The sequence below is a fragment of the Photinus pyralis genome, unplaced genomic scaffold (genome assembly GCF_008802855.1).
Source record: "Photinus pyralis isolate 1611_PpyrPB1 unplaced genomic scaffold, Ppyr1.3 Ppyr1.4_LG3b, whole genome shotgun sequence".
NCBI classification, from domain to species: Eukaryota; Metazoa; Arthropoda; class Insecta; order Coleoptera; family Lampyridae; genus Photinus; species Photinus pyralis.
Window position 1 is genome coordinate 4145632 of NW_022170510.1, and position 27977 is coordinate 4173608.

Below are 27977 nucleotides of genomic sequence, written 5' to 3' on the forward strand. Positions count from 1 at the left end.
TCGAGAAGATTGCAAAAGCGCATTTATCAACCTAAATATCCTCACATTACCGTCAATTTATATATATCAGTGCATACTCTATGTTCGTAACAACTTGAGTCTATATACAACAAATAAAAATAACCAGCTGCATTGCCATTCCACTAGACAAAAAAATAGCATAGTGATTCCTGCTTTAAGATTAAATAAAACAAGGACTGGTGTAAATCATATTGGTATTAAATTATACAACGCTCTGCCCCAACACATGAAAGAACTAGACTGCACAAATTCATTTAGTAAATGTTTAAAGAAGCACCTAATAAGCCAGGCATTTTACAATATAAACGACTTTCTACATTATAGGTTTAACTGTCTTTAAATGTGTAAGTTATAGTCTTTATATACTGTATATAGTAACCGACTTGCGTAAAACAATTATGTTATTAGCGCTAATAAATTATTATTATTATTATGTCGGTGTTTCTTGTGAGAACTCAGGTCTAGCCTGGTTAACTAATCGCACGGATTAAAATCAAGTAACGATTAGTGTCTGTGTCTGTGTCTGGTGAAGTTATGTAGGGTTCTAAAGAAAAATAAAAATAAAATAAATATTCACACACTCACATTGGAAATCTAGAGATAGTATGTAATTCATACTTACCAACATAGCTATTAATGGCCCCAATAGTCAACGCTATCAGGAAAGAAGAAAACAAAACAAAAATATCATTATAATCTGTTAAGTGTGCTAAATGTGGGTATTGTGTAATGAACGCGTGATGTAGTTTACCTCTGTATGCTGTCCTGTCCGTTTCCAAATTCGTGATCTCCAGATACGTACCGAAAATGAAGCGATTCATCCCTTCGTCCCATTACATACGTCTTTTGGAGGTTTCCTTTGCGCTGGTCCCATCCACAAGCGGTTGAGAAGCAGGCACAAAGGTTATTATAATTATTATTATTATTATTATTATTATGCTCAAATTACACTTACATGATTTACAATGCGTTCCACTTTTTTTACACTAGTTGTTTAATCTGGGCTCAACCAAGAAAAGAACATTATAGTTTAAAAAAAGAAATTGAAAATGTGCCATCTCCTCCGAATGCTTTCCTTTGTAACCAAGAAAATTCATATTGCCACAATTTTATTAATAAAACTCCAACACGTCCTTTAATGATATTCTGACATATTGCGGAAAAAATAACAAAAATAGGTTCTGAATGATTTATTTTATGTATGGGGGTAGAATTTATTAGGATATCTTGAGAATCAAACCAACGAATATGTATATAATCACAGAATTTATTAGACAAATACATATTATGTAGTATTGAAAATATAAAATCACAGGCAAATTTAAAATTTAAAAAGATTTCGTTACCTAAATAAGTGTTTATATTTCAAATAGAAATTCTGTATGTCATATAAAGATCCTAAAATATTAGCTTTCGTTCCGATACACATATTTTTTTGAGCTTGTTCTAAATTATTATCACATTCTATAGGATGGTATATGTGTATCAGTTGAGGATCTACGCTACGTATTGTTTTATAATTTGACTTTATAACCTTTTCAAAAAACGACACATCTTCAACGCCCCAACCGGCAATTGACATATTAAAACCTCCCAAATTTATAAAATCACACTTAAATATGCTAGTAATACCGAATCCGAATTGACGCCAGAAGCCTTTGCGATTGCTTAAGTTATAGTCCATACTTTGTTGTCGTGAATCCGAAGTCGATTGGTTCAGGAATTTTGGGCTGTACAAACTGTAAACTATTGGGAAATAGACTTGGTGGTGTTTAACTGTATTAAAACGTATCCTTTGCAAGCTTTTATGTGTGAACACTATATCCACGTCAATGAAAAATAGTAAGTCGTCATCTTTTTTCTCATCGACCCCGTACTGTAGCGCCTTTCCCCTTGAAAATGCTTCGGTGGTCACTCTGTACGAAATTTCACTGTTGGGATACTTTCGTTGAGTCGCACGAATTAATTCTAAGTTTTTCTCAAATTCTTCTACGTTATCTTCGTTTTTATAAAGCACTATCAACAGTCTTGTAGTTTCTTCATCGATAATACAAACATTTTCATAAATGTACATAAATCTCGTAAAAGTTTCAAATCTATCACGTAATGGTAAAATAAAATTTACATATCGATTATTGTCATTATCCAACTTATAATTAAATATTTTTGGCAGTGGCACTTTGCCGATTTTGGCTAAAACGTTGTGCACGAACATGCTCGGTCTGGTTGTATTTTCAGCATGGGGTGTTTCGTCGTTGTACGTTACTTCCCTGATGAACGTTCCTGAAAACAAGACCAAATCAGTAAATTTTGGGAGAAAAGCTCAGCTCACCCGTAAACGTCTGTTGTACGTAAACATGCCGCCTGACCGGTACGGTCATTTTATTTCCCGTGTACTTCTTATACAATAGCGACATGTCTAAAATTAAGTCTGCACCGTGAAGGGAATCCAACCGCCAGTAAACGTAGAGCAACTCCTTAAAGTCTATCACTCTTCCTCTCTGCTTCGAATTGGAGTTTGTTACTTCCATAATCTAAACATTGGCGTTATTGAATGCGAACACGCTCACACATACCTCTCGTACGATGTCAGTCAGTCCCTCCTTAATCGACGATCCGATTCTTCTCTTAGGGTTGAAATCCTTAAAAGAGTATAACGATTTCGATATCAACTCCCAATCCAAAACATCCTGGATGGCCTTGTACGGAAACCTAGTAAGGCTAACCGGTGCTCCTGTAAATCAAGCAAATCGAAACTTAAAAATTAAAATTCATAATTCGGGAGTAGGTACCTAGAAGCTCCGGATCTCCTAAAAAATTCAACGAGCCAGGCGGTTCCGGGTACAAAGGAAAATCTTCAATCAACTCGGCAGCCTGCAGTTGAGATGGTTCGATGTTGAAGTAAGCCATCGACGACGATATGTCTCTGTGTAGGGTAACCGATTCCTGCTGTTTCTCTTGAATGGTTTGACCCTGAAAGTAAAATTAGTAGAAGAGTTCATCCACTTCGTACAACATTTTTTGCGAGGCTGAGAAATGAGTATAATTTAGTTTTTACGTACTGAATGATCTTTGATCGAATATATCGACAGGTTTTCCAAACGTATAATTAACTGTTATATAAAAATGATAATAGCTACAATGCTTTTTAAAGACTTACATCGAAACATTTGATCAACGGCCTCCGTTATAATTATAGATTATGTAAAATGTAAGTAGGTACTTTAGTTGCTAAATTTATGTTTTGAAAACCTTCAGATGCGATGATGTATGACCGTGTTTTCGGTCTTCAAAACTAACGTATTCCATTCCACTCAAAAAAGTTTACTGTCGTTAAGAAACGTTGAGGGGAGTTTTAGATGTGCCTCAATTAAATTGAGAAAAATGTATCCATGCACATCGATACTTTAGAGACGTTGTACCTACTTTTTCTGAAAGTTAAATTACGCTATACGGTGCTGAATTAGATATTAATGTATGTTATTGTATTTAATGATGGTTTATTTATTTATTTTATTTATTTAGTCTTACGGGAGAGGCCCCAAAAAATTAAAGTTTTGTGTACAATTCACATATACAAAAGATAATTATGCTTAAATTACTGGAAAAAGGAAATTAAAAATAAATACAGTGAGCAGTAATAAAGTAACTAAACTAACATTGGTAGTATGATTTGTCGACATCATTTAGTAGCAACTTAAGATTATGTTTAAGTTCAGATAAACTAACACCTATTACTTCAATTTGCGGATAGGAGTTTGCGAAACGCATGATTCTTATAATAGGAGAGTGTTGTAAATATAACGTTTTATACAGTTTTATGCTAAACGATTGACTAAACCTAAGTGATCTTCCAGGAACATTAAATGTTATTAATTCCACCAAATATGACGAGTCAATACAACCATTTAGAAGTTTATAAAAAAAGACAAAATCGAGAAACTGACGACGAGCAAGCAAAGTATTAATGCTTAATACCTTAAGAACGGAGAGGTAAGAATGGTATGCAAAAGAATTCAGACGTAACCTAAACCTGAAGAAACGAAGAAATTTGTGCTCCACCCTTTCGAGTTTTGAAATAGGAGTGGAATAATAGGGAGACCAAACTTGGGAACAATATTCGAGAGAGGAACGAACAAGAGTCAGGTATACATTAATTTAGGGATAAAGGGACTGCGAAAGTTTTTTGATAAGCGCAGGCATACATCCAAGTTGCCTCAGTGCTTTATTACAAATAAAATCAATGTGTTTCTGATACGAAAGATCAGAAGAGAAAATATCTCCGAGATCAGTAACGCTAGATTTTCTTTCAAGCGCACAATTATTTATGGTATATGTAAATTGAATAGGATTTACAGTACGATGGAAAGTTATACTAAAGCTTTTAGTGAGGTTAAGTTCCATCTGATTTGTTTCACACCATAGGCTGAATGCGTTGATATCCAATTGCAAATTGATACAGTCGTTGGGCTGAATATTTTTATATCATCCGCGAACAATAATATTTTGGACATGATATCGTTTATAAATATTACGAATAATAGTGGAGCTAAATGTGCACCTTGAGGAACACCAGATGAGACATATATTGGTTTAGATATATGAAGTTTTTATATTTCACCATTTGAATTCTGTTTGTTAGATAAGAACGAAGTCATGACAATATTGGATCACATAAACCAACGAGAGAAAGTTTAGATAACAGGATATTATGGTTTACTCTATCAAATGCGTTAGAAAAGTCAAAATATACGGAATCTAATTGCGTATTTTCATCAAAACAACTAAGAATGTAATGCTGATAAGTTAAAATGTTCGTGTTTGTGGAACGACTAGGGAAAAAACCATGTTGTTCGTCAATTATAGTGCTTTTAAGTAATGGAAATAAAGTATTTATTAGGTACATTTCGTACATGTAAAAGTTAAATTTGAATTACATTTTTCAAATAAACGGCAACTTTGGATAAACCTTCTTTATTGCGCTAGTTACCTACTTTCTAAGGCGCGAAACGAAGTTTTTATTTGCGATTTGAATTGCTGTAGCTATGCATAAACACTTGCAATTTCAATACCTAATCATTCTCGGGAGCATAAAATTGTGCCAACACCTCAAGATTGAGATGGGCGAAAAATGCAGTATATTTTTATCATCAAACAGTTGTAAGAAAAGCGAAAGATACTAATGCATGTACCAGTTTCCTGTTTACAATATCCTATGTAAACATTAGCTATCGAGTTTGGTCTGTGTAATCGAAAAAAGTTTAAATTTGTACACTAAAATCTACTGAACTGGACTAAATTATTGTCGAAAAATGCACGCGCAAGAAAAAAGTTAAGGGTTTCTTTGGGAATTTAACCACAACGATAGGAAATTCACACGAGTATGAATTCACTACATATGCTGCAGAAGTGCGGATATACTTATTTACCATTTCATGCAGAAAAAATATTAAACCCTAACAATTTAACGCTCTAAGTAGTTGTGGTTGTGAAGGTTATACTGAATGGTAACTGACCGTTTGCTAAACCAATTGTCAAAAACATGCCTCTTTTGAATATTTAAAAGACATTTGAAAAATGAGGTCTTGTTGTTTCAGGAATAGCTAAAGGCATCTATTATTATAGATTATAATTATTTATATTCAAAACGAGAACCATTTTTTACAAAACAACTAATTTTTATAAATTGTGCACAACTCTTGTGCAGATAAAGCGCATTTTTTTTTAACCGAAATAACTTTGGAAATGCTTGCGCTATAAGGTAGTAGCATAGGTACTATATTTATCGATGTTTTCTTTCTTGTTAGATGATTAATGGGGACTTTCCTCCGACAAAGCGTTTTCGAGATATTCACTCGTAAACTTTTAACATCGCCAATAGATATATTTTAATCGTCTGAGTCGTGAGTACCATCCTCCGACAATCTGTTCTTGAGATATATGGAATGATTTATATCCGATCACGAAAAAGAGTCGAGGAGGAGACTATGCTTGGTAGAAATTAATTCCTTTCGTTGAGACCTTTTGTGAGAGTACCATGACGAATAAAACCAGTTCCACCCCCACCTCCGCCCCCGCCCACCAAATCCTCTCTTTTGATAAGGAGTCAGAAAGTAGGGCGGTAGTTCAGTTCCTTTTGTTGAGACCTTCAATTGGAAAACCAGGAAAGATAAAATTACTTTCAATTCCCTCCCTCCTCCCCCCAACCACCTACTGATTTCGGAAAGGAGTCGCGCAGGAAAGTTATAGTTTGTACAAACCAATTAATTTTGGTGGGAACTTTCATGAGAATACCATGAAGGGTAGAACGATGTGTTCACCCCCGCTACCCCCGTCATTTTCAAAAATTGTACTTAGCACCACTATCTAGACCAATTGGTTGTCGTATGTAAAAGTTATGCACGTTTTACTACACTTTCAAGAACAGCGCTTTAGGAAATAATTTATGGGGAGGGAGAGGGTCCTCGCTAATTCCCACATAAATTTAACATCACAAAAGGCTGGAGTGGCAGTGCGAATTCGAGAAAATGTGTCATATTTCAAATACTCTTTTTAATTTCATACCTTTTGCCTTTAAAATTTTAGTCTTTGGGGAGCCGCTGGCAAACAGTTTATTGGTGAAATGGGCGTCAAAATGCGTGGTATTACTAACACAACAAGATCCAGGAATTATGTAATTCAACCAATCAGCATAGCGATCCAAAGAGGAAATCTGTGTTAGGGATCTTACCATTTTCTACTGACTTTTTAGATATACTCATTTAATAATTTAAAAAAAACTTTGTAAGAAACTGTTGCAGCTTACATTGAAGGAATCATAACCAAATGCGAATGAGAAATTAAATATGTTGCCTAATTCGAATTGCAAATAACTGCATTCAAAGTTCAATCTAGAAATTTAGAGATTCAATTAGCAGGTATCCTTGGATAACTAAGAGGTGCGAAAAATTCTGTACCCTAAGCTTGAAATAAAAATTAATTATGTTGACTAATTGAAATGTTTTTAACGCAAATTGGACTTCAAATTCATCCAATGTTTCTTATAGAAATTTAAAGATGAAATTAGCAGGCATCCTTCGCGAATGAGTTAAATACAACAAATTCTGTACGGCATTTCTTAAGCGATAATGACAATTTTTTATGCGCAATCTAAAAAACACAACAAATTCTGTACGCCAGTTGAAATGCAAATTAATTTTGTTGCCTAGTTGTAGTGTTTTAAATAGACATTAGGCTTCAAATTGCATCCAAAACTCACTGAAAAAGTGTAAAGATGAAATTAGGAGGCATTCTTCGAGACATAGTAGCGCAAAAATGTCTGTACGCCATTAATTAAAACTAATTATGTTGCTTAATTGTGACCTTTTAAGCACAAGTAATTGAATTTTAAGTTCAATCTAGAAATTTAGAGATGTATTTAGGAGGCATCCTTCGCGAATTAAGTAGCACACAAAAATTCTGTACGCCATTCTTTAAATGAAAATTAATATGTTGCCTAATTGTGCTGATTTAAGCACAAATTAGAGTTCAAATGCATCCTAAAGTTACACTAAAAATTTAGCGATCATATATTAGCAGGCATCCTTTGAGGCTTAAGTGTGGTAAAAAATTATGTACGCCATATAGTCTTTAAAATTAATTGTGTTACAAGGTAAAAAAAACAAAGTTAGGGATAGAGATGTACTAGGTCCCATAATTAGGAATAAAAGACCAGCAGGTTGGGTGAAATCACTTTATTTTATTTCAAATAATGAAATTCAAATTAGAAGAGTTCATCAACAAAAAAAAACCAATAATTAGGATTTAAACTAGGGGATTTAAACTTATACCATTGACCAATACCTAGTCAATGATTATACTTACGATGCAAATGAGAGGGGAACCTTAGCAAAAAATTAAATCGAAGGTATCGCAGGTGTAAATTAGTAAATTGTAGCATCCAATTCTCTAATTTCTTTACGCACTTGAAATTGTCGCATGTTCGAAATGTTGGAATTTGTAATGACTGGGAAGGTATACAAAGTAAGGTAGTGATCACACTATCTTACACCTACTCATTTAAGATTACCTATACTGTAGTCTGTCTATTGTCTTGGAATGTATTATCTCTTCATGATTAGCATTCTCAATTTATCTTACAATAAATTACCACATCTAATAGTGTGTATGTCATAATTGACGTTGTTTAATTTTTTTGTGAAGATGACGAAGATTCCTTTATCAGTGAAGTGTAGTCCGATTCTTTAATTTGCTGGTGCATTGAGGGCATGTTTGGCAACATAATTGATTAATTAAATTTGAATTTGCATTATTTTTCCCATTTCCGTACCGGGTACATAGGCAGCGTCCTTCATAATACCTATACCTAAACATAGAATTTAAAAATAGATTTAAATTAAATTAAATTTAAAAATTTGCTTTTCAGCTCTTCCATTTATGTCTAAGAATATGTGTACATAATTTGATTTCAATCGGTTTAGCCGGAAATAAGAGTACAGACAGACAGACAGATCCGCAGACCGAACGACATCATCGAGATTTTGTTTGATTCGGAGTCCTGGTGCTTCAAAACGTGAATTTCCGTCAAAAAAGTGAGGGGTCATCTTTTACCTCAATGCAATACCTCCCTTAGTAACGTGGGGGTGGTAAAAAAAATTTAATCCCACAAAAACGTTGAAATTAGGGTAGCAAATAGTACACAGCAGAATTGTGCGAAACTGCATTTTACTCCGGGGGAAAATTTTCCGGAGCGAATATTCCAGGAGCGAATTATTTAGTGGAAATACCCTTTGAGGGATGGAAATCTTCAAAGATAACTATACCAGAGTGTACACTGTGCAGTCCCTGAGGGCGATTAAAGACCAGTTAAGAGGGTCCAATAAAATGTATATAGTAGTTTGTAGTTAAAGCAGTAGCATGGTAACGTAAAACACTAGGCCTCTTCGGCAAAAAAAATAATAATAAAAACAGATCTGTGATTATAACAGTAATTTTTAGTATTTTTAAGTACAGTTAAGTGTTTTAATAGTGGGTAAAATACTATACATAAATCAATATGATCACGAAAATTACAGTCACGCATATGGAGCAAAAACTATATCAATTAATTCTTCCACTTTAATACCTATTTGAAGGAGCCGCATGACTAAAAGATCCTTTAACGTCCGAGGTTAAAATCTGTACAACTGTATCCGGAAATTGTGTAATTAATCGTTACGAAAATATATCGGAAAATATAAAGTGCAATTTAAACAAAATGAAGGAATGAGGTTAAATAGCAAATTAAATGTAATTTTTGCGCGATCGGTCATTTCTGACTATTTACCATGGGTGTTTCCATGACAGTACGTAGAATTTACCAGTTGCTATGATTACGACGACGCCAAAATTACTTACCGATCTAAAAACAGAACAGCAAAAATACTTACCGACGCCTTTTTAAAAATCAACAGTCTTACATTACATTTAATCTTTAATTATTGTTAGGTACATTAAACGTACAATTTGTGCTGTTGTTTCCTATAGCAAGACGCTCATAAAGTCATAAAGGAAGTGCAAAGCTAGTAAACTACATCAGACACATGCACATTTTTATGAAATTATTAATTTCAATTTTGACATATAAACTGGTTACCTAGTGATGTACACCATACCACTTCGATTATTTCGATTTATTCTGCTCGTTAATTTCTTAGTGCATATTTATATTGGTTGGATAATTTTAATTTCGATCGCGCAAAAAATGTTATAAGCACGTCGAACGTTAAGGGTTACCGTTCTCAGACAATAATTGGAGTCGTCGCTTCGCTCCTCCTCCAAACAATTGTCTTCGAACGGTAAAAATCCCTTACCGTTCTCCATACTTAATATACTATAAGATTGATTTCGTTAATTAAATGTTGTGCATAAACCTAGTCTTTGGATATGAAATAATTTCCGTGTCAATTTTGAAAGCAAATTATCGAAGAAGCCGACTAATTATTGAGTTTTTACGTGAAACTTTGGTGTCCTTTTGACCCTAAATTCAATTTAGTTATGTCTTGGCCCAAGAGAAGCCCAAAGATTTAAATAACTAGGCTCTTTCGCAACAGATTTATTGCACGAACTAACAGACGAACAAGGGTGCAATTTCAAAAAGGACCCATTGAGTAATCTCGACACATCTCGAAAGGTCCAAAACCATTTCGAAGGAACATTGGGAACGCAATAATGACGTATGAGTATGACTGTATGAGAGAACTTTAGAAAGAATAATTCGGGCCAATGTATTATATTTCAGTTATCTGATAAATAAAATTCCATGTGAGTGGATTTGTTTTCATGGACATTAACTTTAATCACATTAATGTAACTTAAGGTAACTTTACTCTTTGATATCGTATTTTTGACATAATTGATGATTTTAAGTCTTTATCCTCTTCCTTTTAAGTCCAAAACATACACAGAAAATTACCTATGATTCTAATAATCATATCATACCTACATATAATACCATGAGTAAAAATGGTTGGTAAATCTTGTTAAATAGAAACCTACACTTTTCATTACTTTTTGAAGCTTTTAAAACCTCTTTCTATACAATGTCAAAACGAAATGAATAGAAATACATATTTATCGAAGAATAAGGGCTAATTAAGTTTATAAAATAAGGGAAAGTACTTACAGATAAGGTTAGCTACGAGTCGTCCCTGTGTAAGGGTCTACTCACACAGAAAGGTATAAGAGGGTAGTAAATTTAAATGACAAAAAACCTCATTTGTTGGTTTACATGCGGTTCCCGCCAACCATCAGACAGTTCACATGCAATGGCTTTGTCGAAAATGTTATTATCCCTTAAGACATGAATTCTACAAAGCTATACAATTGACACCCACGATTTAGATTTAGTGCGGAACCAAACAAACGCAGGTAAAGTCCGGTGCATCTGAGATTTACTGTGGGCGACGATATTTTGTAATGTGCATTCCCATGTGGCGGAAGTTTCTTGAAAAGCTCTTGTCCCTTGTCATAGATAAGCTATCTTGCACCGACTGAATCCTGCTTTTAAGCTTGAAAGTTTTCAAACGTTAGATATGCCGTTCGCTTTAACGGAAAGAGGGTGTAGATTGTTATTTTTATGATACCACAAAGTTCGTGGGTAGTGGTCGTTTAGAAATCGAAAAGGTGGCTGAATAAATCAATCCGTTTTGTCTACTTAACTAAAATAATTTAAAAATATTGTTATCAAAAATGACAAACCATTTAAAATGAAAAGCTAAAATTTGTTCTCCACCCTTGCATGTTGACCTAAGTAATGCAGTTACATTATAATTTATTCTGGGAAAAATATATAGTTCTCCTTTACGATTGCATCACAGGGCCTTTACTTTTATTGTGAAGAAGAACACGGTAACACACATTGATACAGAAAGAAATGACACAAAAGACTTTTAATTTAATTTCTGCAAATTTGAAGGAAAAATTGTAGACGTACTTTAAACAATGACGAAATGGCTTGTAGACGATGTATTTTAATAGATAGATGTGGCAGAGAAATAGCCTGGTTGTATGTAAAGACTATTTATATTCCGTTAGAGCTTTCGACAAAACATTATAGCCTTCATCAGTAACGATTAACTATGATATTTAAAGAAATAAAGAAATAATTAAAAAAGATAAGTTACTGTGGAAGATTTAGGGAGCAATGGCTTAATTATACCTATACGTTAAACATTCACAGTAAAAAAGTAATCGTTAAAATAAAATAAAAATCTTCTCTTTTGGTTGTTGTAAATTTAATGACAAGAAATGCGACGAATAATAGTATACCATTAGGTATTATGTACCAAGGTTTGTTTAATCATATAGGAATATTATTAGACCGATATTAGACCGCCTCATAAGGTGCAAACCGAGGTGCTGTTAACTATAATTATGCGATTCTGCAATGTTAATGATGTGTATTTAGACGCCCGTCTGCAATTCCTAACTGGACGCTTTTTTAGTGCGGCGGCGGCGTTTGAAAATGGCGAAAAAAGCGTGTATACCTCGTGATGGGTACAAAGCCTGGTACAAAGTTATTTTTTTGGAAATGAAGACCGGAAAATATCGAAAAACCAGGAATCGCCACAGCAGACGATTCTGGCAAACGCCTTTTTTCAACAGACGTCGCAGAATTCCCGAATTTTCCGCTAAAACCTCGTGATAAGGTACAGAGCGGTTTTTTTGCTCAAACGAACTGCTACCAACTGACATACATGCTAAATGGTAGAAAATCAGCATTTATTGTTTGCTCTCTAATATAACATCAACTGGGGCCCGAGAAAATGATTTACTTGTTTTTCTTATTGAAAAGCCCCCTTCATCAAAGTTTCTTTAAATCCAGGATGGGTGGCTGCCACTTTAATAAGATTGTTGTAATCAGGGATGTAATACTTCAAAATCCATCTGCAATAATTTTTATGATTCACAGCAAACATTATTGTTGCAATATGTGGAAGGCAGTAAACAAACAGATCGAAGTTACCTACTACTTCTTGAAAACTGGAGGTAGAGCTTTACAAAGTTGATATAAGTGAAGAAGTATTTCGCTGTTTCTCCAAGATTTCCCAGTTCAGTTTGTTGGCAGTATGCATTGTAATATGCTCAAAGAATTGCAAATGACTTAGCAAATCATCATCTACCCGATTATTCAGTTGGATGGCTTCAAGTTCCTCTATTACTTCATTTAAGGGATATTCTTTTGTCGTCAAAACTGGCCTAAAATGTAAGATCTGCAAAGCTGTTGCGAATTTGTAATAGCAGATGTTTATGCATTCTAATGACACTTATCATTCTTATTCAAAATGGGATGTGGAGCACGATCTAAAATGATGTTCACAACACATTACAATTAGTCCAGGCTATATAATATTTTTGTATGAAAAAAATTAATTATCGGGCGAAACCGGGTTTTTCAGGCAGGTGGAATGAATAGAATTTGGGAAAAAATAATTAAAACAGCTGAATTTTTCCGCGGGTGAAATCCCGGGGGTTGAAAGGGGTGGAAGTGGTATTTTGCAAATTGTGGTAAAACTATTGATTTTAGACGAAAATGTTAAACGTAAAAGTTATAGAGATAAAAAAAATGAGCAACTTTTGTATCCGCACTATTTTCACATAATCTCCAATTTTCCTAGAAAAACCGGAAAAACTGTTTTTTTCGTTTTTTATTCTTATTTTTGCGAAAAAATGTCGTAGGGGTTTGAAATTTAGAGGTAACATAGTCTGTTTTATGATAAAACAGAAAATAATTGTTTGGGCCCATAAAGTTGAACCGTTTCCAAGATCTCACGATTTCTGAAAAAATCACCTCTTTTTCAAGGGGATGAAAAATCTATTTTTTTTTCATCGTACAGAGGTGCGTGGGGTAGCAAAATTTTCGTAACGACTTACATTTTAATAATCAAAAATAAAAAATATTATTCCAATAGGAAAATTTCAAGAAAAGCGGAAAAAACGGGGGGAACAGTTTTAAGATACACCGTTTTTGACAGTAGGTAAATAGGCTTTTTTGCAAATTAATTAACGTGTTGGATCCGCGCTAATAAAAAGTTTTGGAAATCTGTCTTCTCTCTCCTCTTTAATGTTGCTAAAATATTTTCTTTTGTTTCTCAGTGCCCAACTGCCTTAATTAAAACATCTTTATTGTTTCTTTTTTCTGCATTTTTACCGCAATAAAAGTAATTTGAAGTTTCACCTGCCTGAAAAACCCGGTAACTAATTTTTTTTGAAAATAAATCATTTTAGAGCTATTTAGCCTAAGCTTATTATTTTTTTAAGTCTAAATTAAATTCAGAAAACTTTACAATGATTTCTATGGCTTCTGCTATAAAATAAAGTTTTGCATTATACACAACGATCAAGGGAAACGCATATCGAAGACTTTGCACAAGAACTCGCAGAAAGCAACGTCTTTTCAACAATCGGCCTTGTGAAAGCCTATACAATCAGATTCCAGTAGCCGAAGAGGATATCCCGAAAACAGCAATCACCACGCCTTTCCCCCCAAGAACTAACGCAAGGATCTAAAAAATCTGAAGAAAGAAATATCCTAAAGATTTCTAACATTGTCCACTCGGAGGCAACCAGTAAAATGCCTTTTGAAGAATGCAGAACTCATAAATCATAGATCCGAAGAAATAATTTCATTGACTGGAAAAAATGTGAAGAATTGTTATTTTGTTAATATTCCCTTCCAAACTACATTATTGACATTGTCACTGATGATGGATGATGATGGAACAAGTAAAAAAAAACGAATATTCATTGAACATTGTACAGGGAGCATCTTTTATTACTCATTATGTCTGCATTATAAAAAGTAAAAAATTTTGATGCCAGATGTTGCGTAAGTAATCCTTTAATGATGATTAGATTAGGTACTCGCGTCGTGTATGCAAAGTTACTAATTATAGCATTGCTTAGAATTGCATGTTCAGTAATTATTATTTATTAGAAATATACGCTCAACATTACCTAGAATGTAAACGGTAATTGTGTCTAGTCTCGATGATTAATTGTAAGCAATTACTCAGTAAGTTTACTAACGATTGCATTCAAGTCGAAACTGAGCAATGATTATTTGGGTGCATCTTATCGAAATCTTTATGAGAAAATTGTCTATTAGAATAATAATGTTGACAGCAATTGCTAATATTATTGCATCCTCAAATTAAACGTAAATTGCATTAGTTTAGTAATGGCAGGCTTTGATTATGCTTGAGGAGTAAGTACCTGACGGATCGTATTTCAACAACCGCAATACAAACGAATTAGAAGTTTCCTATTCCAAACATCTAACTACGCCCTATCTTAATAATGATGAACACTTACCTTTACATAATCATGAAGGCGGTACATATTCTGGGGTTCCTTTATTGGATGCATAGTAATTGCGCTATGAATGTATTTTTGCTTCAAATTCCCAGAGAAGGCGTCAGTACTTTGATTATGATAAAAAATCACTTGCATCTGTAAAGGAGAATATATAAGTTGCTTTCTTCAGGTGTTTAGAAAAAATAAATATCAGGTGAACACAATTTTTAATTCAACATTATACACTATCAAGGTGTTACATGTAAGTATGTAAAAAATTGGATGGTAGAGGGGATCAAAATAAGCACTTTTTTCCAAATAAACCGAAGGTCCCAAACGTGTTTCGTTTGGGATCCACCCTCAAAAATTGGCATTTCTCCATTAATTTTAACCATAAGCGTTACAAAGCCTGGCGGCACGTATTTGAATGGGTTTTGGGTTTCGACGAAATTTGGTACCTGAGAGTTTTTGAACATGAACATTTTGGCAGTTGTACATTAGGCATACAGAATGTAAGACGGTCCAAAATTTTTGTTTTTAGTATCTGGCTTGAGCTAGGAAGCTGTTCTGCACCTGCTTTAATTTGTATAATTTTCATCCTTGAAATAAGAAGGCTATGGATATTGAACGCATATTAAAGTTAATTGAAAATGTTTAATTTTTCATTATCACCTACTTTTATACAAAATATGCATCAACACTAGCATCAACACAATAACACTTATTTAACGGTCAATCGTCCATTAAGCGACACAAAGACGAACTAGGTTACAGTTAATTAGGTACCAATCAAGACGAACTTAAAAAACTCGATCACGTCTGTAGATTACTTTTTCAACGGGAAATTGATAAATTAGAAAATTATTTCCCTTGCGTGCAAATTTTCTAAATATCGCGAGTAAGCCATTTCTTTAGTGAATTGACTATATTTGTGCATCTGTAGGTGGTTAGACTACCATGACCTCCTTTATAAGGTAATCAGTCAAAATGCAAGGTACACGAATCCCTCTTTCGTAATTATAACGAAAACAAAAAATTAAACAATAATTGTTTAATTGGAATTACTTATAAACAGTAAGGTCTTTTTATTCAAAACACATTACCGTGTAAATCGAGTTTAAAGGTGAACAAATTTAAATACTTAATAATGAGCATTTGCATTACAAAAACCTCTTGAAGAATTATAAAAACGGAAATTTAATTATTTTACATTGTGATGGCTCATTAAAGGACATAGCAAACTGCACACGTACGTGTTCCCTGCCTCTTGCTTTACCTTGAACGCTGGCAAAAAACCGATTTCGCAAGTAGAAGTAATTAATAAATGGGTAACCTATAAGGGTGACAATCAGAACTATATTTTAAATGTCACTTATTTCAGTTTTAATCCAAAAGCCTCCAACTATTTTGTATTATAGTGACACCACGCACAAATTTTCTAAAAATTAGATATTTTCTGGCGCAGAGTTTAGATAGAAGATTGATCATTGGAAAACGTCGCTTGCCTTATATGGAAAGTTTTACGACAATTAGGGAATGCAATACCGGGATCGCGGGATCCCGAAATACCGGGATCCCGCAGCATTTTTTCGGGATTAATCCCGCACATAAATGGAGAGGGATCCCGCGGGATTTGCGGGACTGAGGAATTTGTCGACCAAGGGGACGACTCTGTTTACTTTGTTAATGAAACGCATAACGGAGAAATTATTTTTTAAATAATTGTTAAACTTTTTTCGTTAAAATGTACCTACTATGATTTTTGAGGCACCTTAGAAGTTCACCTTTTTGTGCTTTACGGGTGAGGTTTTTTTGAGCTTGAGTTAGGCTGAAGGTACTTTTTTGTTAAAAATTGTGATAATTAGCGATTTATTTTAATACAGAAGTTAACCGTACAGAATTGCTTATTTGGCAATTTATTTAAAGTTTTGCGGGATCCCGCAAATACCGGAATCCCGCGGGATTAACATCTAACAATCTCGCAAATACCGGGATTGAGATTTTGCTGCGAGATTGCATTCCCTATCTGAGACAATTTTTCTTCGGGGCAAAAAAAAAGGCAGTGTATAACCTTCCTTTTTTACCAAAAAATCGACTACACCAAAATTTCTCGGGAAAACACTTTTTCGTAGTAATTTTGGTGCGTAGACTCCAAAACAATTCGTACTTTTTTGATTAGACTTCTCAATCAAAAGTTATAGACTAGAAACCAATTTCGAAAGAATATTCAAAAGGCTGTAACTTTTGAACTAGTAGCCCAATCTTGGAACTGTTTGAAATTATGGATTCTACAGGCCACATTGTATATTGTATACGAAAATTCCCTAACGACAATGGATTCATCACGGTTACGTATATTGCAGTGCAAAAATGAGAGCTGAGCTATTATTGAAGGGTCGCAGTAAGACTCTTGTTTTTAAGTATATAGCCGGCGGTACGCGTCAACTCGCCAAGGGCGACTCGCCGCCGGACCACTCGCCACTGACCGACTCGCCAACGGGACAACTCGCCACCGCGACAACTCGCCAATGCGACAATTCGCCAACGAAATGTTTTTCCCTGTTTGACTAATTAAAATATTGACTACAATTTTTCGATACACTTTTTTTACAAAATTAGGGAAATTGACTATTGCATTTGTGGGATGCATTTGTATGACACATTAAACAGGGAAAAATATTTCGTTGGTGAGTCGTCCGTTGGCGAGTTGTCGCGTTGGCGAGTTGTCCCGTTGGCGAGTCAGTCGGTGGCGAGTTGTCCCGTTGGCGAGTCAGTCGGTGGCGAGTGGTCCGGTGGCGAGTCGCCCTTGGCGAGTTGACCGTGTCCCATAGCCGGTTAGCCGCTTCTACAGAGCCAACGAAAAAACAATTATTTTAAATGTAAGCATGGCCTACAGGTATTAAAGCTCCGTTGCGATTTAAGGTATGGCCTATAATTACCTACATATTATGGGGTTCTGAGATTTCTCCTTTTTCAATCCAGAGAAACGGGCGACTGCCACGAAGACATGAAAGGCGATTATGTATTTGACTGTGCTGAAGTTTATTCCCGAAGCGAAGATTCAATTATCGTTATGCACAATGTGAAATACCGCCCACAAGCGTAACAGTTCCCAACAACATCCCGGAAAAAAGGTAACATAAAAGAATGGCAGCTTAATAACGAACATATATCGTATATCATATAACTCTACCACCAGAAAACGTAATATTTCAGTGCTAAAGTTCCCGCCCTATCCTTATAAATCAAACACAATCGAGTAGGTTTGGGCCCAAGTAAAATAAAAAGTGATGAGAAAAATGTTTTACAAAATACGGAAAAGAAGAACAAAAACCGTTCTCTTAAAGGACATGCTACAGTCAGTAAAGCGAGATTTTTTCTTTTTTTCAAAATTTGGGGGGGTTGCAGGGGGAATTTTTGGTAGGATTCATCTACACGAAAAACATAAAACCAACCTATGTCCAGAACTACCATGAATTTTGCATCCTAAAACTATACAGAGTGCCCCAACGAGAAGTATACAGAGAGCTTTTAGGGTATTAAATTTAGAAATTTCGAAAAATCCTCGAACACGTCAAATGCGAATATCTCCAAAACGAATCAATAGAATTTAAAAAGCAAAGCAGATTAGTAATCACGATTAAATTGGCTTTCAAATAATGTGCCATTTGCCATAGGATTCCATTTAAAATTTTAAGGGTTAAGCTCCCTACGTAGAGGGGTGAAGACTTGGGTTCGTGATTTGTATTCCAAAAGTTGTCCCCCTCGAATACAAAATTGACGTGTTCGAGGATTTTTCGAAATTCCTAAATTTAATACCCTAAAAGCCCTCTGTATATTATTTCCTTAACTATAACTACAATAAACGTTGGACAGGCTCGCGTGTTTTTAGTAGATTTTTCAACGACCCTATCTAAGTACAGTACCATCGTATAAACCCTGTAAAAAGCTTCAAATTTTACTGCTAGTGACTCTCGTCTGAGCTTTAGACGGACATAATTCGTGTCTTTTTAAGATTTTCTAGATGCAATTAATATTCCCCACCTGAAAATCCTAAAGAACGACAAAGAATTTATTTGAAAGTCCAAATTATCCACTTGACTGGTTGACTGGTTGAATTTATATTCAATTTTATTTAAAAAAAACATTAGCTAATAGAACATTGTGGGCGCATATTAACATTTTAGATACGTTTCAGGATGAACACTTCCTTTCATTTGGAAAATTTTGAGAGTAACTAAATATTTTTCCCTGAAGTCACAAATACTCAGGTTGAAAGTTGTGGAAACGTTAGCCACCAGAAAAAATTAAAATCAACTCACCTCATATGCCCACGTACAAGAAATTCCAGTAAATTTCCTGACGCATCTCCCAAGCTCAACATCTTCATGGTTAGAGTAAAGATTCCTAAGACATTCCTCAATATTCGGCACGATGCGTTTTAAGGTGTCCCTACTTAAAATAATACCCGGACCACCCATGCAGTAATTCTCGTTCCTTTTCAGAGCCAAGGACCGAATTTCGTGGGGTTTCCCTCTTCCGGCCTGACCTATAAACCACGGTTTGTTGCTGTCGACGGATCTCAGTAGTTCTTCCAGTCGGTCTGTTCTCACGTACAGATCGTCGTCGGCTCGAAGAAACCATTCGTACTTGTCAATGTAATTGTCGTGCATGTACTTCAGCATCGCAAACGATTTCCTTTGGGGCGGGTAGTTATCGTCAATGCCGGACAGTGGGATGAGAGGTAATTCGTTGCTTCGCGATTCTTCCGAGCTGAAGAAGAGTATTTTTCCAGGCACATTTTTGCCCCAAGTTTCGTAGACCGCTTTCGCGCGCGTATTTACGTATTTTTTTGCGGTCATTACACCGGCCAGTAAAAATTCATTCGTATCGTTAATTACACTTTGGATATATTCGCCACTATCGTACACGTCATAATTCGCAACACACGAGCTAACGTTCTTCCGCGTCTCGCCGTTTTGTTTAAACAACGACGTCGAGATAAGTCCGACAATTACACCAATAAACAGTTTTAAAATTTTTCTTTTTCTTGCCATAATTTAATATCACTGTTTTAAAACACTCGCTAATTTCCATCGTTAACTTTTATTTAGGTCTATACCATATTTGATTGTCATTAGTTTAATATGTAAATTAGAAGTAGTTCGTATGCGCCTGGTAAGCGTCGTGTTAATACTATAAAATAATCCTTCATTCTGCATCAACCTCTGAACTTTGTGCCATCGCGCATACATGACATTGGGAGATTTCTTTGTAGATTTGCTTCGTTTTGTTATTAACAAATATCTCAGATCGATCTTTCGAAGTGTGTCGCTATTATTCGCCCATTGACAAATTCCAATTCAACGTTGTATCTGTAACACCACAATTTTAGATAAAATGTATTAGCGGTCGCCGATAATGATAATGAGGTCAATTTTTCCGCATCGATTGTAATCAATTTCTATTTTTAGCTGCGTGTGCAGTTTTTCTGAATAATTTTTGGCTCATTGATAGATAGATACAGTACATAAAACCGAGTTTTTCCATGTGAAAAATTGGAGAGAATCACGTTTCTCATTGAATTATTCAAAATTAATAACAAAATAAAGGTTTTTTTTCGAAAAAGCCCTCCCACTTTGACTTGCAGTATAATGGTTTTTAATCTACTTTGAAAAAGAGAAATGCAAAGCGGCAGTAACGGTGAGAGATGCAGGTAATATTTTTGAAAATTCTTTGAAAATAACTGAGATATTAACGAATAACTGACAATGTCAAATTTCGATTCCATTTTCCCTAGTTTAAGCGGTCGGAAATGGACGGTTCCAGTTAGCACCTTCTATGGGCACTTTTCTTCGGAATTTCCATAGCACGCTAGATGTAGAGTTTATCTACTTTCTTATTTCTTAATGGGCGCCTGTTTACGAAATCGGCTGTAATTAGTGCCCTGAGACTGTAGGCTGACTGTATCCTGTACCTTTGAGCCAATTACGGTGGTCAATTGGTCATCAACATGGACAAGAGAAAACATCATAGGTGGTATCGTTGCAGCAGCAGTAGGTAGTAGCAGTTTCGAGGGTTCGAGAAAGAAGATTTGGCAAGCCACCACCAAGCAACCCTATGAATTTGTACAACGTGCACGTCGTAGATACGTGGCGAAAATCAATTATTTTATTATCAGTTTATTAACATTCATTTATTGATAAGTGGTAAACTTAATGTATTTTCGTATAAAAGAGAAGTGCATCAGCGCAAAAGGTCATACACCTAACCTACTGTAAATGAGCCATATAATGAGCGGCTGATTACGCATTTGGAATTTTTTTTCCAAACCTACTTTCGTATTTCCCACTTCAGTGATTTGTTTCAAAACTCTAAAATTCACGAAATGATTACAGGGTGTATAATCAGGAATGGAAGAAGTCGAGGAAGTAGTTATATATGAAAAAATACAGCATCTTCAATTGTATAAATATGATCTTTTGGCGATAAAAATGTTGTGACTGAGAGGCGGATATCATTTTGAATCTTACTCTCTCTTTCTCACAGTTTATGAATGAGAATTCTGACTTATAATCTCGAAATTTCCGGTTTTATTCCAAATTTTCCGATTTGGCACACTTGCTATTAAACGTGTTATTGCTTTAAAATTTGCCACAATTATGGTTGACCAGTTATCTGGCAATCCCGTCCACCTGTCCATTTTCTTCTCTCTTCGAGACGTTTTGTTTGATTAAACCTCCACAATTACCCTCAGAATGTACATATTCTTCGCAGTCCAACTTCTGTATAGCCTTAAGGGCCCCCTATATTTTTAGAGTTTGCTTGCACGCAAGCTTACGTAACCAAAAGACAAGACGGTGGAAAATTAAGTCACAACCTTGGAAAAAATTTGGAATTGTTGTGTATCCAGAAACTCCAACATTATTTTTAAACTACGGAAAACAAAAAAAAAGTGAGTTAGGATACCGTTAACAGAAAATAGTTACATGCATGAGTTTACCGTAATTTGGAACCAAACAGCCTGTTCTTAGAGTTACGAAGCAGAAGTAGAACAACCTGTATATCAAAAGGTATCATACAACAAAATCAAAATAAAAAAATTAAAATCCTAAAAAACAGAAACCTTCCCCCCAGAACCAAAAGTTCAAAAAAGTGAAACAGGGTTAAGGATTCGTGTGATCCCCTCCCCCTTTCCAAGTTATATGAGGCGCAAAGGAGCTTTCTATAGGGTAGTCAATGAGAATAATTGAACACCATGGAAGACCATATGAAACAAAGGTAAGTTAGAGGCCCTATACTTTTAACAGAAGTTGAAGAACATTTTTTGACGGCCTTTTAGCTGCGGATTCACTAATTGCCTTTGATGTGCGTGTACTGGTCAAGAGGTATCTAGATAGGGATGCTAAATTCTTAGCCCGTTAGAAAAACTTGCTACAACATAAAACGCTGTCGTACAGAAAAATCTATTGACAAAATACAACAATATTTTGCAATATTGAAAATCAAATTATAAGATGTTTCTTCTAGCAGTATTCTGAATTATGACGAGATAAATCTCTGTGACAACTTAGGCCTAAGGAATGAATTTTTAGAAGAAGAATTAAATACCCACAGCAAGTTATGAACACGTTCAAAGCATCCATACCTATCTACAGGGTGTTTTTTAGGAGATCTAGTTAAAGGCAATAAAAAATAAAAAATAAAATAAAAACTTTTCTGAGAAAGTGAAATAGGTAGGGTTTTGAACTCCTAAGTACAAATTACCAAAGTACTCTAGAAGGACGAATCGATGTAAAATATTTTCAAAATAGTAGCACTTCCGAAAATACTGGAAACAGCTAGTATCTTCATTATTTTAAATGGTAACCCCTATTTTTTATTGCATGTCGATATCTAGGTACAATTTATGGTTTTAAATTATTTTGACTTTAAACAAAAATGGCGGATGCAGTCGGTAACTCGAAAATTAATTTTTTTATTAAAAGTCACTTAAATTGAAAAATTAATTAAATTAATTACTTGAAAGTCCAGTTATTTTTTAGTGTACTTAAAAAAAATTAAGTTGCGTACGACAGCATCTATAGACTACCAGTCAAAGAAATTTCAGACTAAAAACTCAGCCTTTTCAAATGAAATGACCATTTCCTTACTATTGCATTTGAATGCTGTCCAGAAACGTCGGATACTGAACAATTTGTAACGATTCCTCCAAATTTGGACCTCGTTGCAGCTGATGCACAATACCATCATGTATGTCAGAGGAAGTTGTTTCTCTGCCTTCAGAGTGTAAGAAATGCTATGGGCCGTATCCCACAGTGGAGACGGAGATGGAAGATATTTATTAATTCCTTGAGAATAATGAAGAATATCAATTTTCACTCGATCAGTTGAAGAGTCGCAGGCAAAGGTGAATATCAGATCGATTCAAGAACAATTAAAATCTCGCCTACTGGAAAAGTTCGGGGAAAATACTCTAATTATTGTCGGCACACTCAAAGAAACGAAAAACTGTTTGAAAAATACAGGATATAAAATACCCACTGACAACTGGTACAGTACCATGAAATCTCCTGATCGCGAAGGAGAGAGATTGAGAGTAGCAGCAGCCAAAATTTTAGAAGATATTCGACCTCAGGTGTAAAATAAGACTGAATATCCGCCCACTAACAAATTTTTGATGTTGAAACGGTAATTCCACAAACTTGCGCGCTCTCATGGCCACCGTTATAACAAAGAACAAGAAAGTTTGTCAAATTTCTGGACAATGTTTTTTTTTTAAATTTTTTTTAAGTGCATATATCGACAACTATCAGTCCTAGAAACAAAATTTAAAAACGTACATTATAGGAAATTTAATTCTCTACAACATTGAGTAGAAGGGTGGTACACAGATAGGACGAACGATAAAACAAGAAAAGACGAGAATTGTGGAAACCGCGGCGAGAATCATCCACCAAGAAATACGGTCCCAAGTTCCACCTATCCAGCAGCAGATCAAATATCATCTGGAAATGAGCTCTACAACTGTTCTTTAAACTCGGAAATCGTTCTATGAAGACAAAAAGAAAAGCCCCAACAATCGCACATTCGATAGTTGCTGCTTATATAAGTTTTAAATATTGTTGGAGAAACCGAGCATTAAGAGCACATCAAATTGATGAACGTGTAAACGACACCTTAGTCTCGTATTTAAAAAAACACTAGAAACCCATGAATGTCTGGGGAAGGTATAGCAGACCAAAGAAAAGACGTTGAAGAGCACCAGGACAATGGGTGTCATGTGAAGACTTCATGATGAAGAAAATAAGGAGAATGAGCAACCGTCGTATAAAGGAATCTTTGCAGGTCTACCACAAAACCCCAATAAAACATTAAATATGGCAGGATTGAAGTAAATATGTACAGTCGTTTAGAACGAGGGTGCCATTAGACAAATTTACAAAAAAAAGTTATTAGATAAATAACTTAATGATCACAAAACTTGACACTTCTCCTTTAAAGTAATACAGTATGACTTTTACACGAAAATACAAAACAACCTCTGTAAAAAGTACCACGGTAATTTAAACGTTTAGGTATTCCCTATTGACGGTGGCTTTTGGTATTTTTAGAGCAGATTACTAATTATCTCCTTCTTTTTGTGTTTGCATCTTGGGATTATTACATTTACCTTTGGACATTTATTTCATAATAATCGCTCTTCTTGTTTTACCCACCCTTTGCACTGTGATTCGTCTGGAAAATTAACTGCTTTATCTTTCTGTTTTGAATTACTCTGTTATCCCTCTTTGATAGCCACTCGTGTGGGTACTATTTAGACCGGAACCTCTATTTTGTGCCAATACAATGAGAATTCAGTTACAGTCACAGCTGCCTTTAGTCGAAGAACAGGTAAGGTGCCGCCCGACTGCTCGTTTGGCATACAGAAAGTTCCAGAAGAGGTTTACCCATAAATGAAACCCTTTTTTATAGTACGTTACAGCAAATTTTCGCTTAAAATTTGGAAGACACTTGAAAAAATTCCCAACCCCTTATTTTTGTTGTAAGGTAGAACAAAGTAAAGTGATTTTTGTAAGTTTATAGAATAGTGCTTATTCTATTACAATTGCATTACGTTCAGTTCTTCTATTATCGTTCCGTAATCAAGCTCCTTCGGTCTCTTATTCACGACCTGCTTTAATGCGTTTGTCCACTACACAGTGGGTGCTTTCCTTATATATTATTACAGAATTTTTCTTAAGAGCTTGCTCTATACCTTCATAAACATACACGCATGACGCCGCCGCCTACGATGCCTGGAATGCAATACCCGTGTTTTTTCATAAGTCTCTTCTCTACGGCTCAGAATACAGTAATGATCATAAAACCTTTTTTGTAGTGAAGATTTTTTTCAAACTTGGCTGATGAAAAGAAGTGAGAGAAGTGCGGGAAATTTGATTTCAAAATTAAGAGGTTAGTGTACAACGAAAATGTGCAGAACTATCGCCGAATCCCGAAGAACAACCCCTGAGGTCTTGAGAAATGTAATTTGAAATTTGAATTGGAATAATATAATAATAATAACAAATAGTATTTATTGTATTAAATAGAGAAAGAATATAAACATTTACAAATTTGTTGGGGGTTGCAACTAGCACAGGGTTAAAGCTGCACGAACTATTTTTGTATAAAAGTCGACCGGTTTTTGGATTTTTGTAAAAGTGTTTATTTTGCCCAATATTAGGTGGGCACAAATTTTTGTTGGAGTACCTTGTATTAATGTAAAACCCGATATGCACTAGTAAAAAATATTTTGCATTAAAAAGGGAGGGCATTTCATTTTTGTTAACTTGTGACACCCCATCTCTTGCCAAAATTGTAAAATAATTTAGTTCCATGTTTCCAGGTGTCAAACCACACAAATAATTTGGAATTTACACAAAAAATTGTACGTTGATCGGTGGGTCAAAATCTAGACCATCCTTGATTAAAGTCCAATGTTAATTTAATGAATAGGTAGTAACTTGTAAAAAACAGGTTATCCAATAAAAAAAGCGTACCAACATCACTTAATTCTTTGCACAAAATCACAAGTAATAACTACACATTTACGACGGACGTCCTTAATTAATGTTAAGTATTTCCGAAAAAAGTGCCTAAACCTGTAATGGAACTACATGTTTGTTATAAGACCGCGCGAACAAACAGCATGATTTATGACAAGTGTGACATTCCTACTTTTCACATATTATATGTTAAAGATATTATTATGCAACATCAATGTCCTTTAACCTTGAAGGTACAGGTGTAATGTTTATTTATCTGGAAGGTAGATGAATAGTCATTGCCTATTGAATTTCTGTTTGTTGACTTACCTACTTAGAACACAGCTTTAATTAACGATCATTCAAATATGAGGACGTTATTCGGAATGAATTCATGACTAATACGTTAAATGTATGTCGGCAGTCAAAACGTTAAATAATGTCACTTAACTGTAATTTAATATGAAAATTGTAACGAGCACCCAACTTGTAATTACATCTATTCGTCTGAAATAAGTAGGATAATTTGACGTTTTACACCTTTTTGTATTTAAATTTCTAATTTTCAACATTCTGTGCAGCTGTTATTTTGTCAACTTTGTTCATAAAAGTCTCGCTATCAACGTTTCAGTCGTCCGTTCCGAAATTTCAACCATAATTATCAAGAAATGTATGCGAAATTTTGAAATCCTCACCTAAAAATTCATCTATGAACAAAACTTATTATAAAAAGTGATAGCAGTTTGAAAAATATCTACACATTAGAAATAGGGTGACTAAAACCAGTAGAAGATGTTTGGTCTTCATCAAAGGACCTACGTAGTCATCGAGTACTAACTAAAATAGCGCCAAGGGATGAAATAGAGGCCATGCAAATACGGGAGAATAATCCAATTTAACCTTTTGAATTTGCATTGCTTTCAACAGGTGTCATGGGCCGCTGCAGGTGCTACCATAAACTTTTTTGCACTACGCCTCCCATCGCTTTATAATATTAAAAAGTACCTATTGATTGAACATATCAAACTGTCGTATATTTACGTGAGGTGTCTATTGTTCAAGTGTTAAACGAGTACTGAATGGGGACTCGACATAAAAAATCATCAACAACAAAATTAATACGCACAATAATGATAAAGACCATCCATAAAAGTCACTTTTCAGTTGATTGCTTATGATTACTGCTGTGTTATTTTTATAATTTTGAAAAATTCAGATTCTAACTCGGATTCTAATAGTTTTACTGATTTTATAGCAATTATAAAAGGACTCTGAAAGAAGAATTTACAATCCTCAGGGACACAAGCCAATAACAAAAATAAAACGTACTTCTTGTAATGCCATTTTCAAATTTTCACAATAATTTAACGTGATTTAACTATATGACTAAAAATGTAATGCCGAAGGATTTTAACACAATTTTTCACTTAAAAAAACAAGGTATACACGTACGAATATTATTTGATAGTATACGTAATTTGACGACTGAAAAACTAAATATGTTAACTCTAGAATAATGCATAAAAATTAGCCATAAAATGCTAAGTACACGAAAAGTCCGTCACAAGCTCACATGTACATAGTAATAATAATTTTTCCCATATAAATGTACCTACAAATACTATAAAGGTACCTAATCTACATAATCGAATTTTCTACAAAATTCTGCACGGGATTGAGGTTTGATCACTTCCGCCTGTACCTTAACGACCCACAGTATTTTACTACCTGAAGAACTTGTTCAATTTTTACTTTTTCAAGTCTTCCAATTTTATATAAAAATATCGCGCGCACCGTTCCACTAAATTAATAATAATTAAATGTGTCCCTGTTTCTTCATACCTTCTACTTTAAACAATTTAAATTCATACTGTCTAGGAGATGGGGTGATCAGTAATTTTACGCGATTATCTTCATTCAGTTTAAATTGGTTACAAACCTTTCTTAATGCATAAATTGTAGATCGCGCGATCTTTTCGTCTAATATAAATTGGCACTCTTTTTACGCGCTTGCCACTGAAAGTATGTGACCTTTTTTTTTGTATTAACCAAAACTGAACTTGAATCACTAGTTTAGAAACTCGCAGAACTGTA

The 27977-nt window shown here is 34.7% G+C and overlaps 1 protein-coding gene across 1 annotated transcript; it reads right to left on the reverse strand.

Moving 5' to 3' along the window:
- Positions 1–1313: 1313 nt before the first annotated feature.
- On the reverse strand, positions 1314–27977 carry LOC116167165 (chondroitin sulfate synthase 1-like). The gene is made up of 7 exons (XM_031482409.1): positions 27823–27977; positions 19179–20231; positions 14875–15012; positions 2814–2994; positions 2598–2755; positions 2354–2555; positions 1314–2304 (listed from the first exon to the last, which is right to left on the reverse strand). Exons 2-7 carry the CDS (start codon positions 19911–19913, stop codon positions 1364–1366), a joined length of 2355 nt encoding a protein of 784 aa, XP_031338269.1. The 5' UTR covers positions 19914–20231; positions 27823–27977; the 3' UTR covers positions 1314–1363.

Bases quoted from the DNA above. Each gene is read 5' to 3' on its own strand.
- LOC116167165 (XM_031482409.1), bottom strand. From the start codon at position 19,913: ATGGCAAGAAAAAGAAAAATTTTAAAACTGTTTATTGGTGTAATTGTC. The intron at 2,995-14,874 runs GTAAGTGTTCAT...TTTTACTTTCAG, and splicing joins GCCTTCATGATTATGTAAAG to GGTCAAACCATTCAAGAGAA. The intron at 2,756-2,813 runs GTACCTACTCCC...CTTGATTTACAG, and splicing joins AGGAGATCCGGAGCTTCTAG to GAGCACCGGTTAGCCTTACT.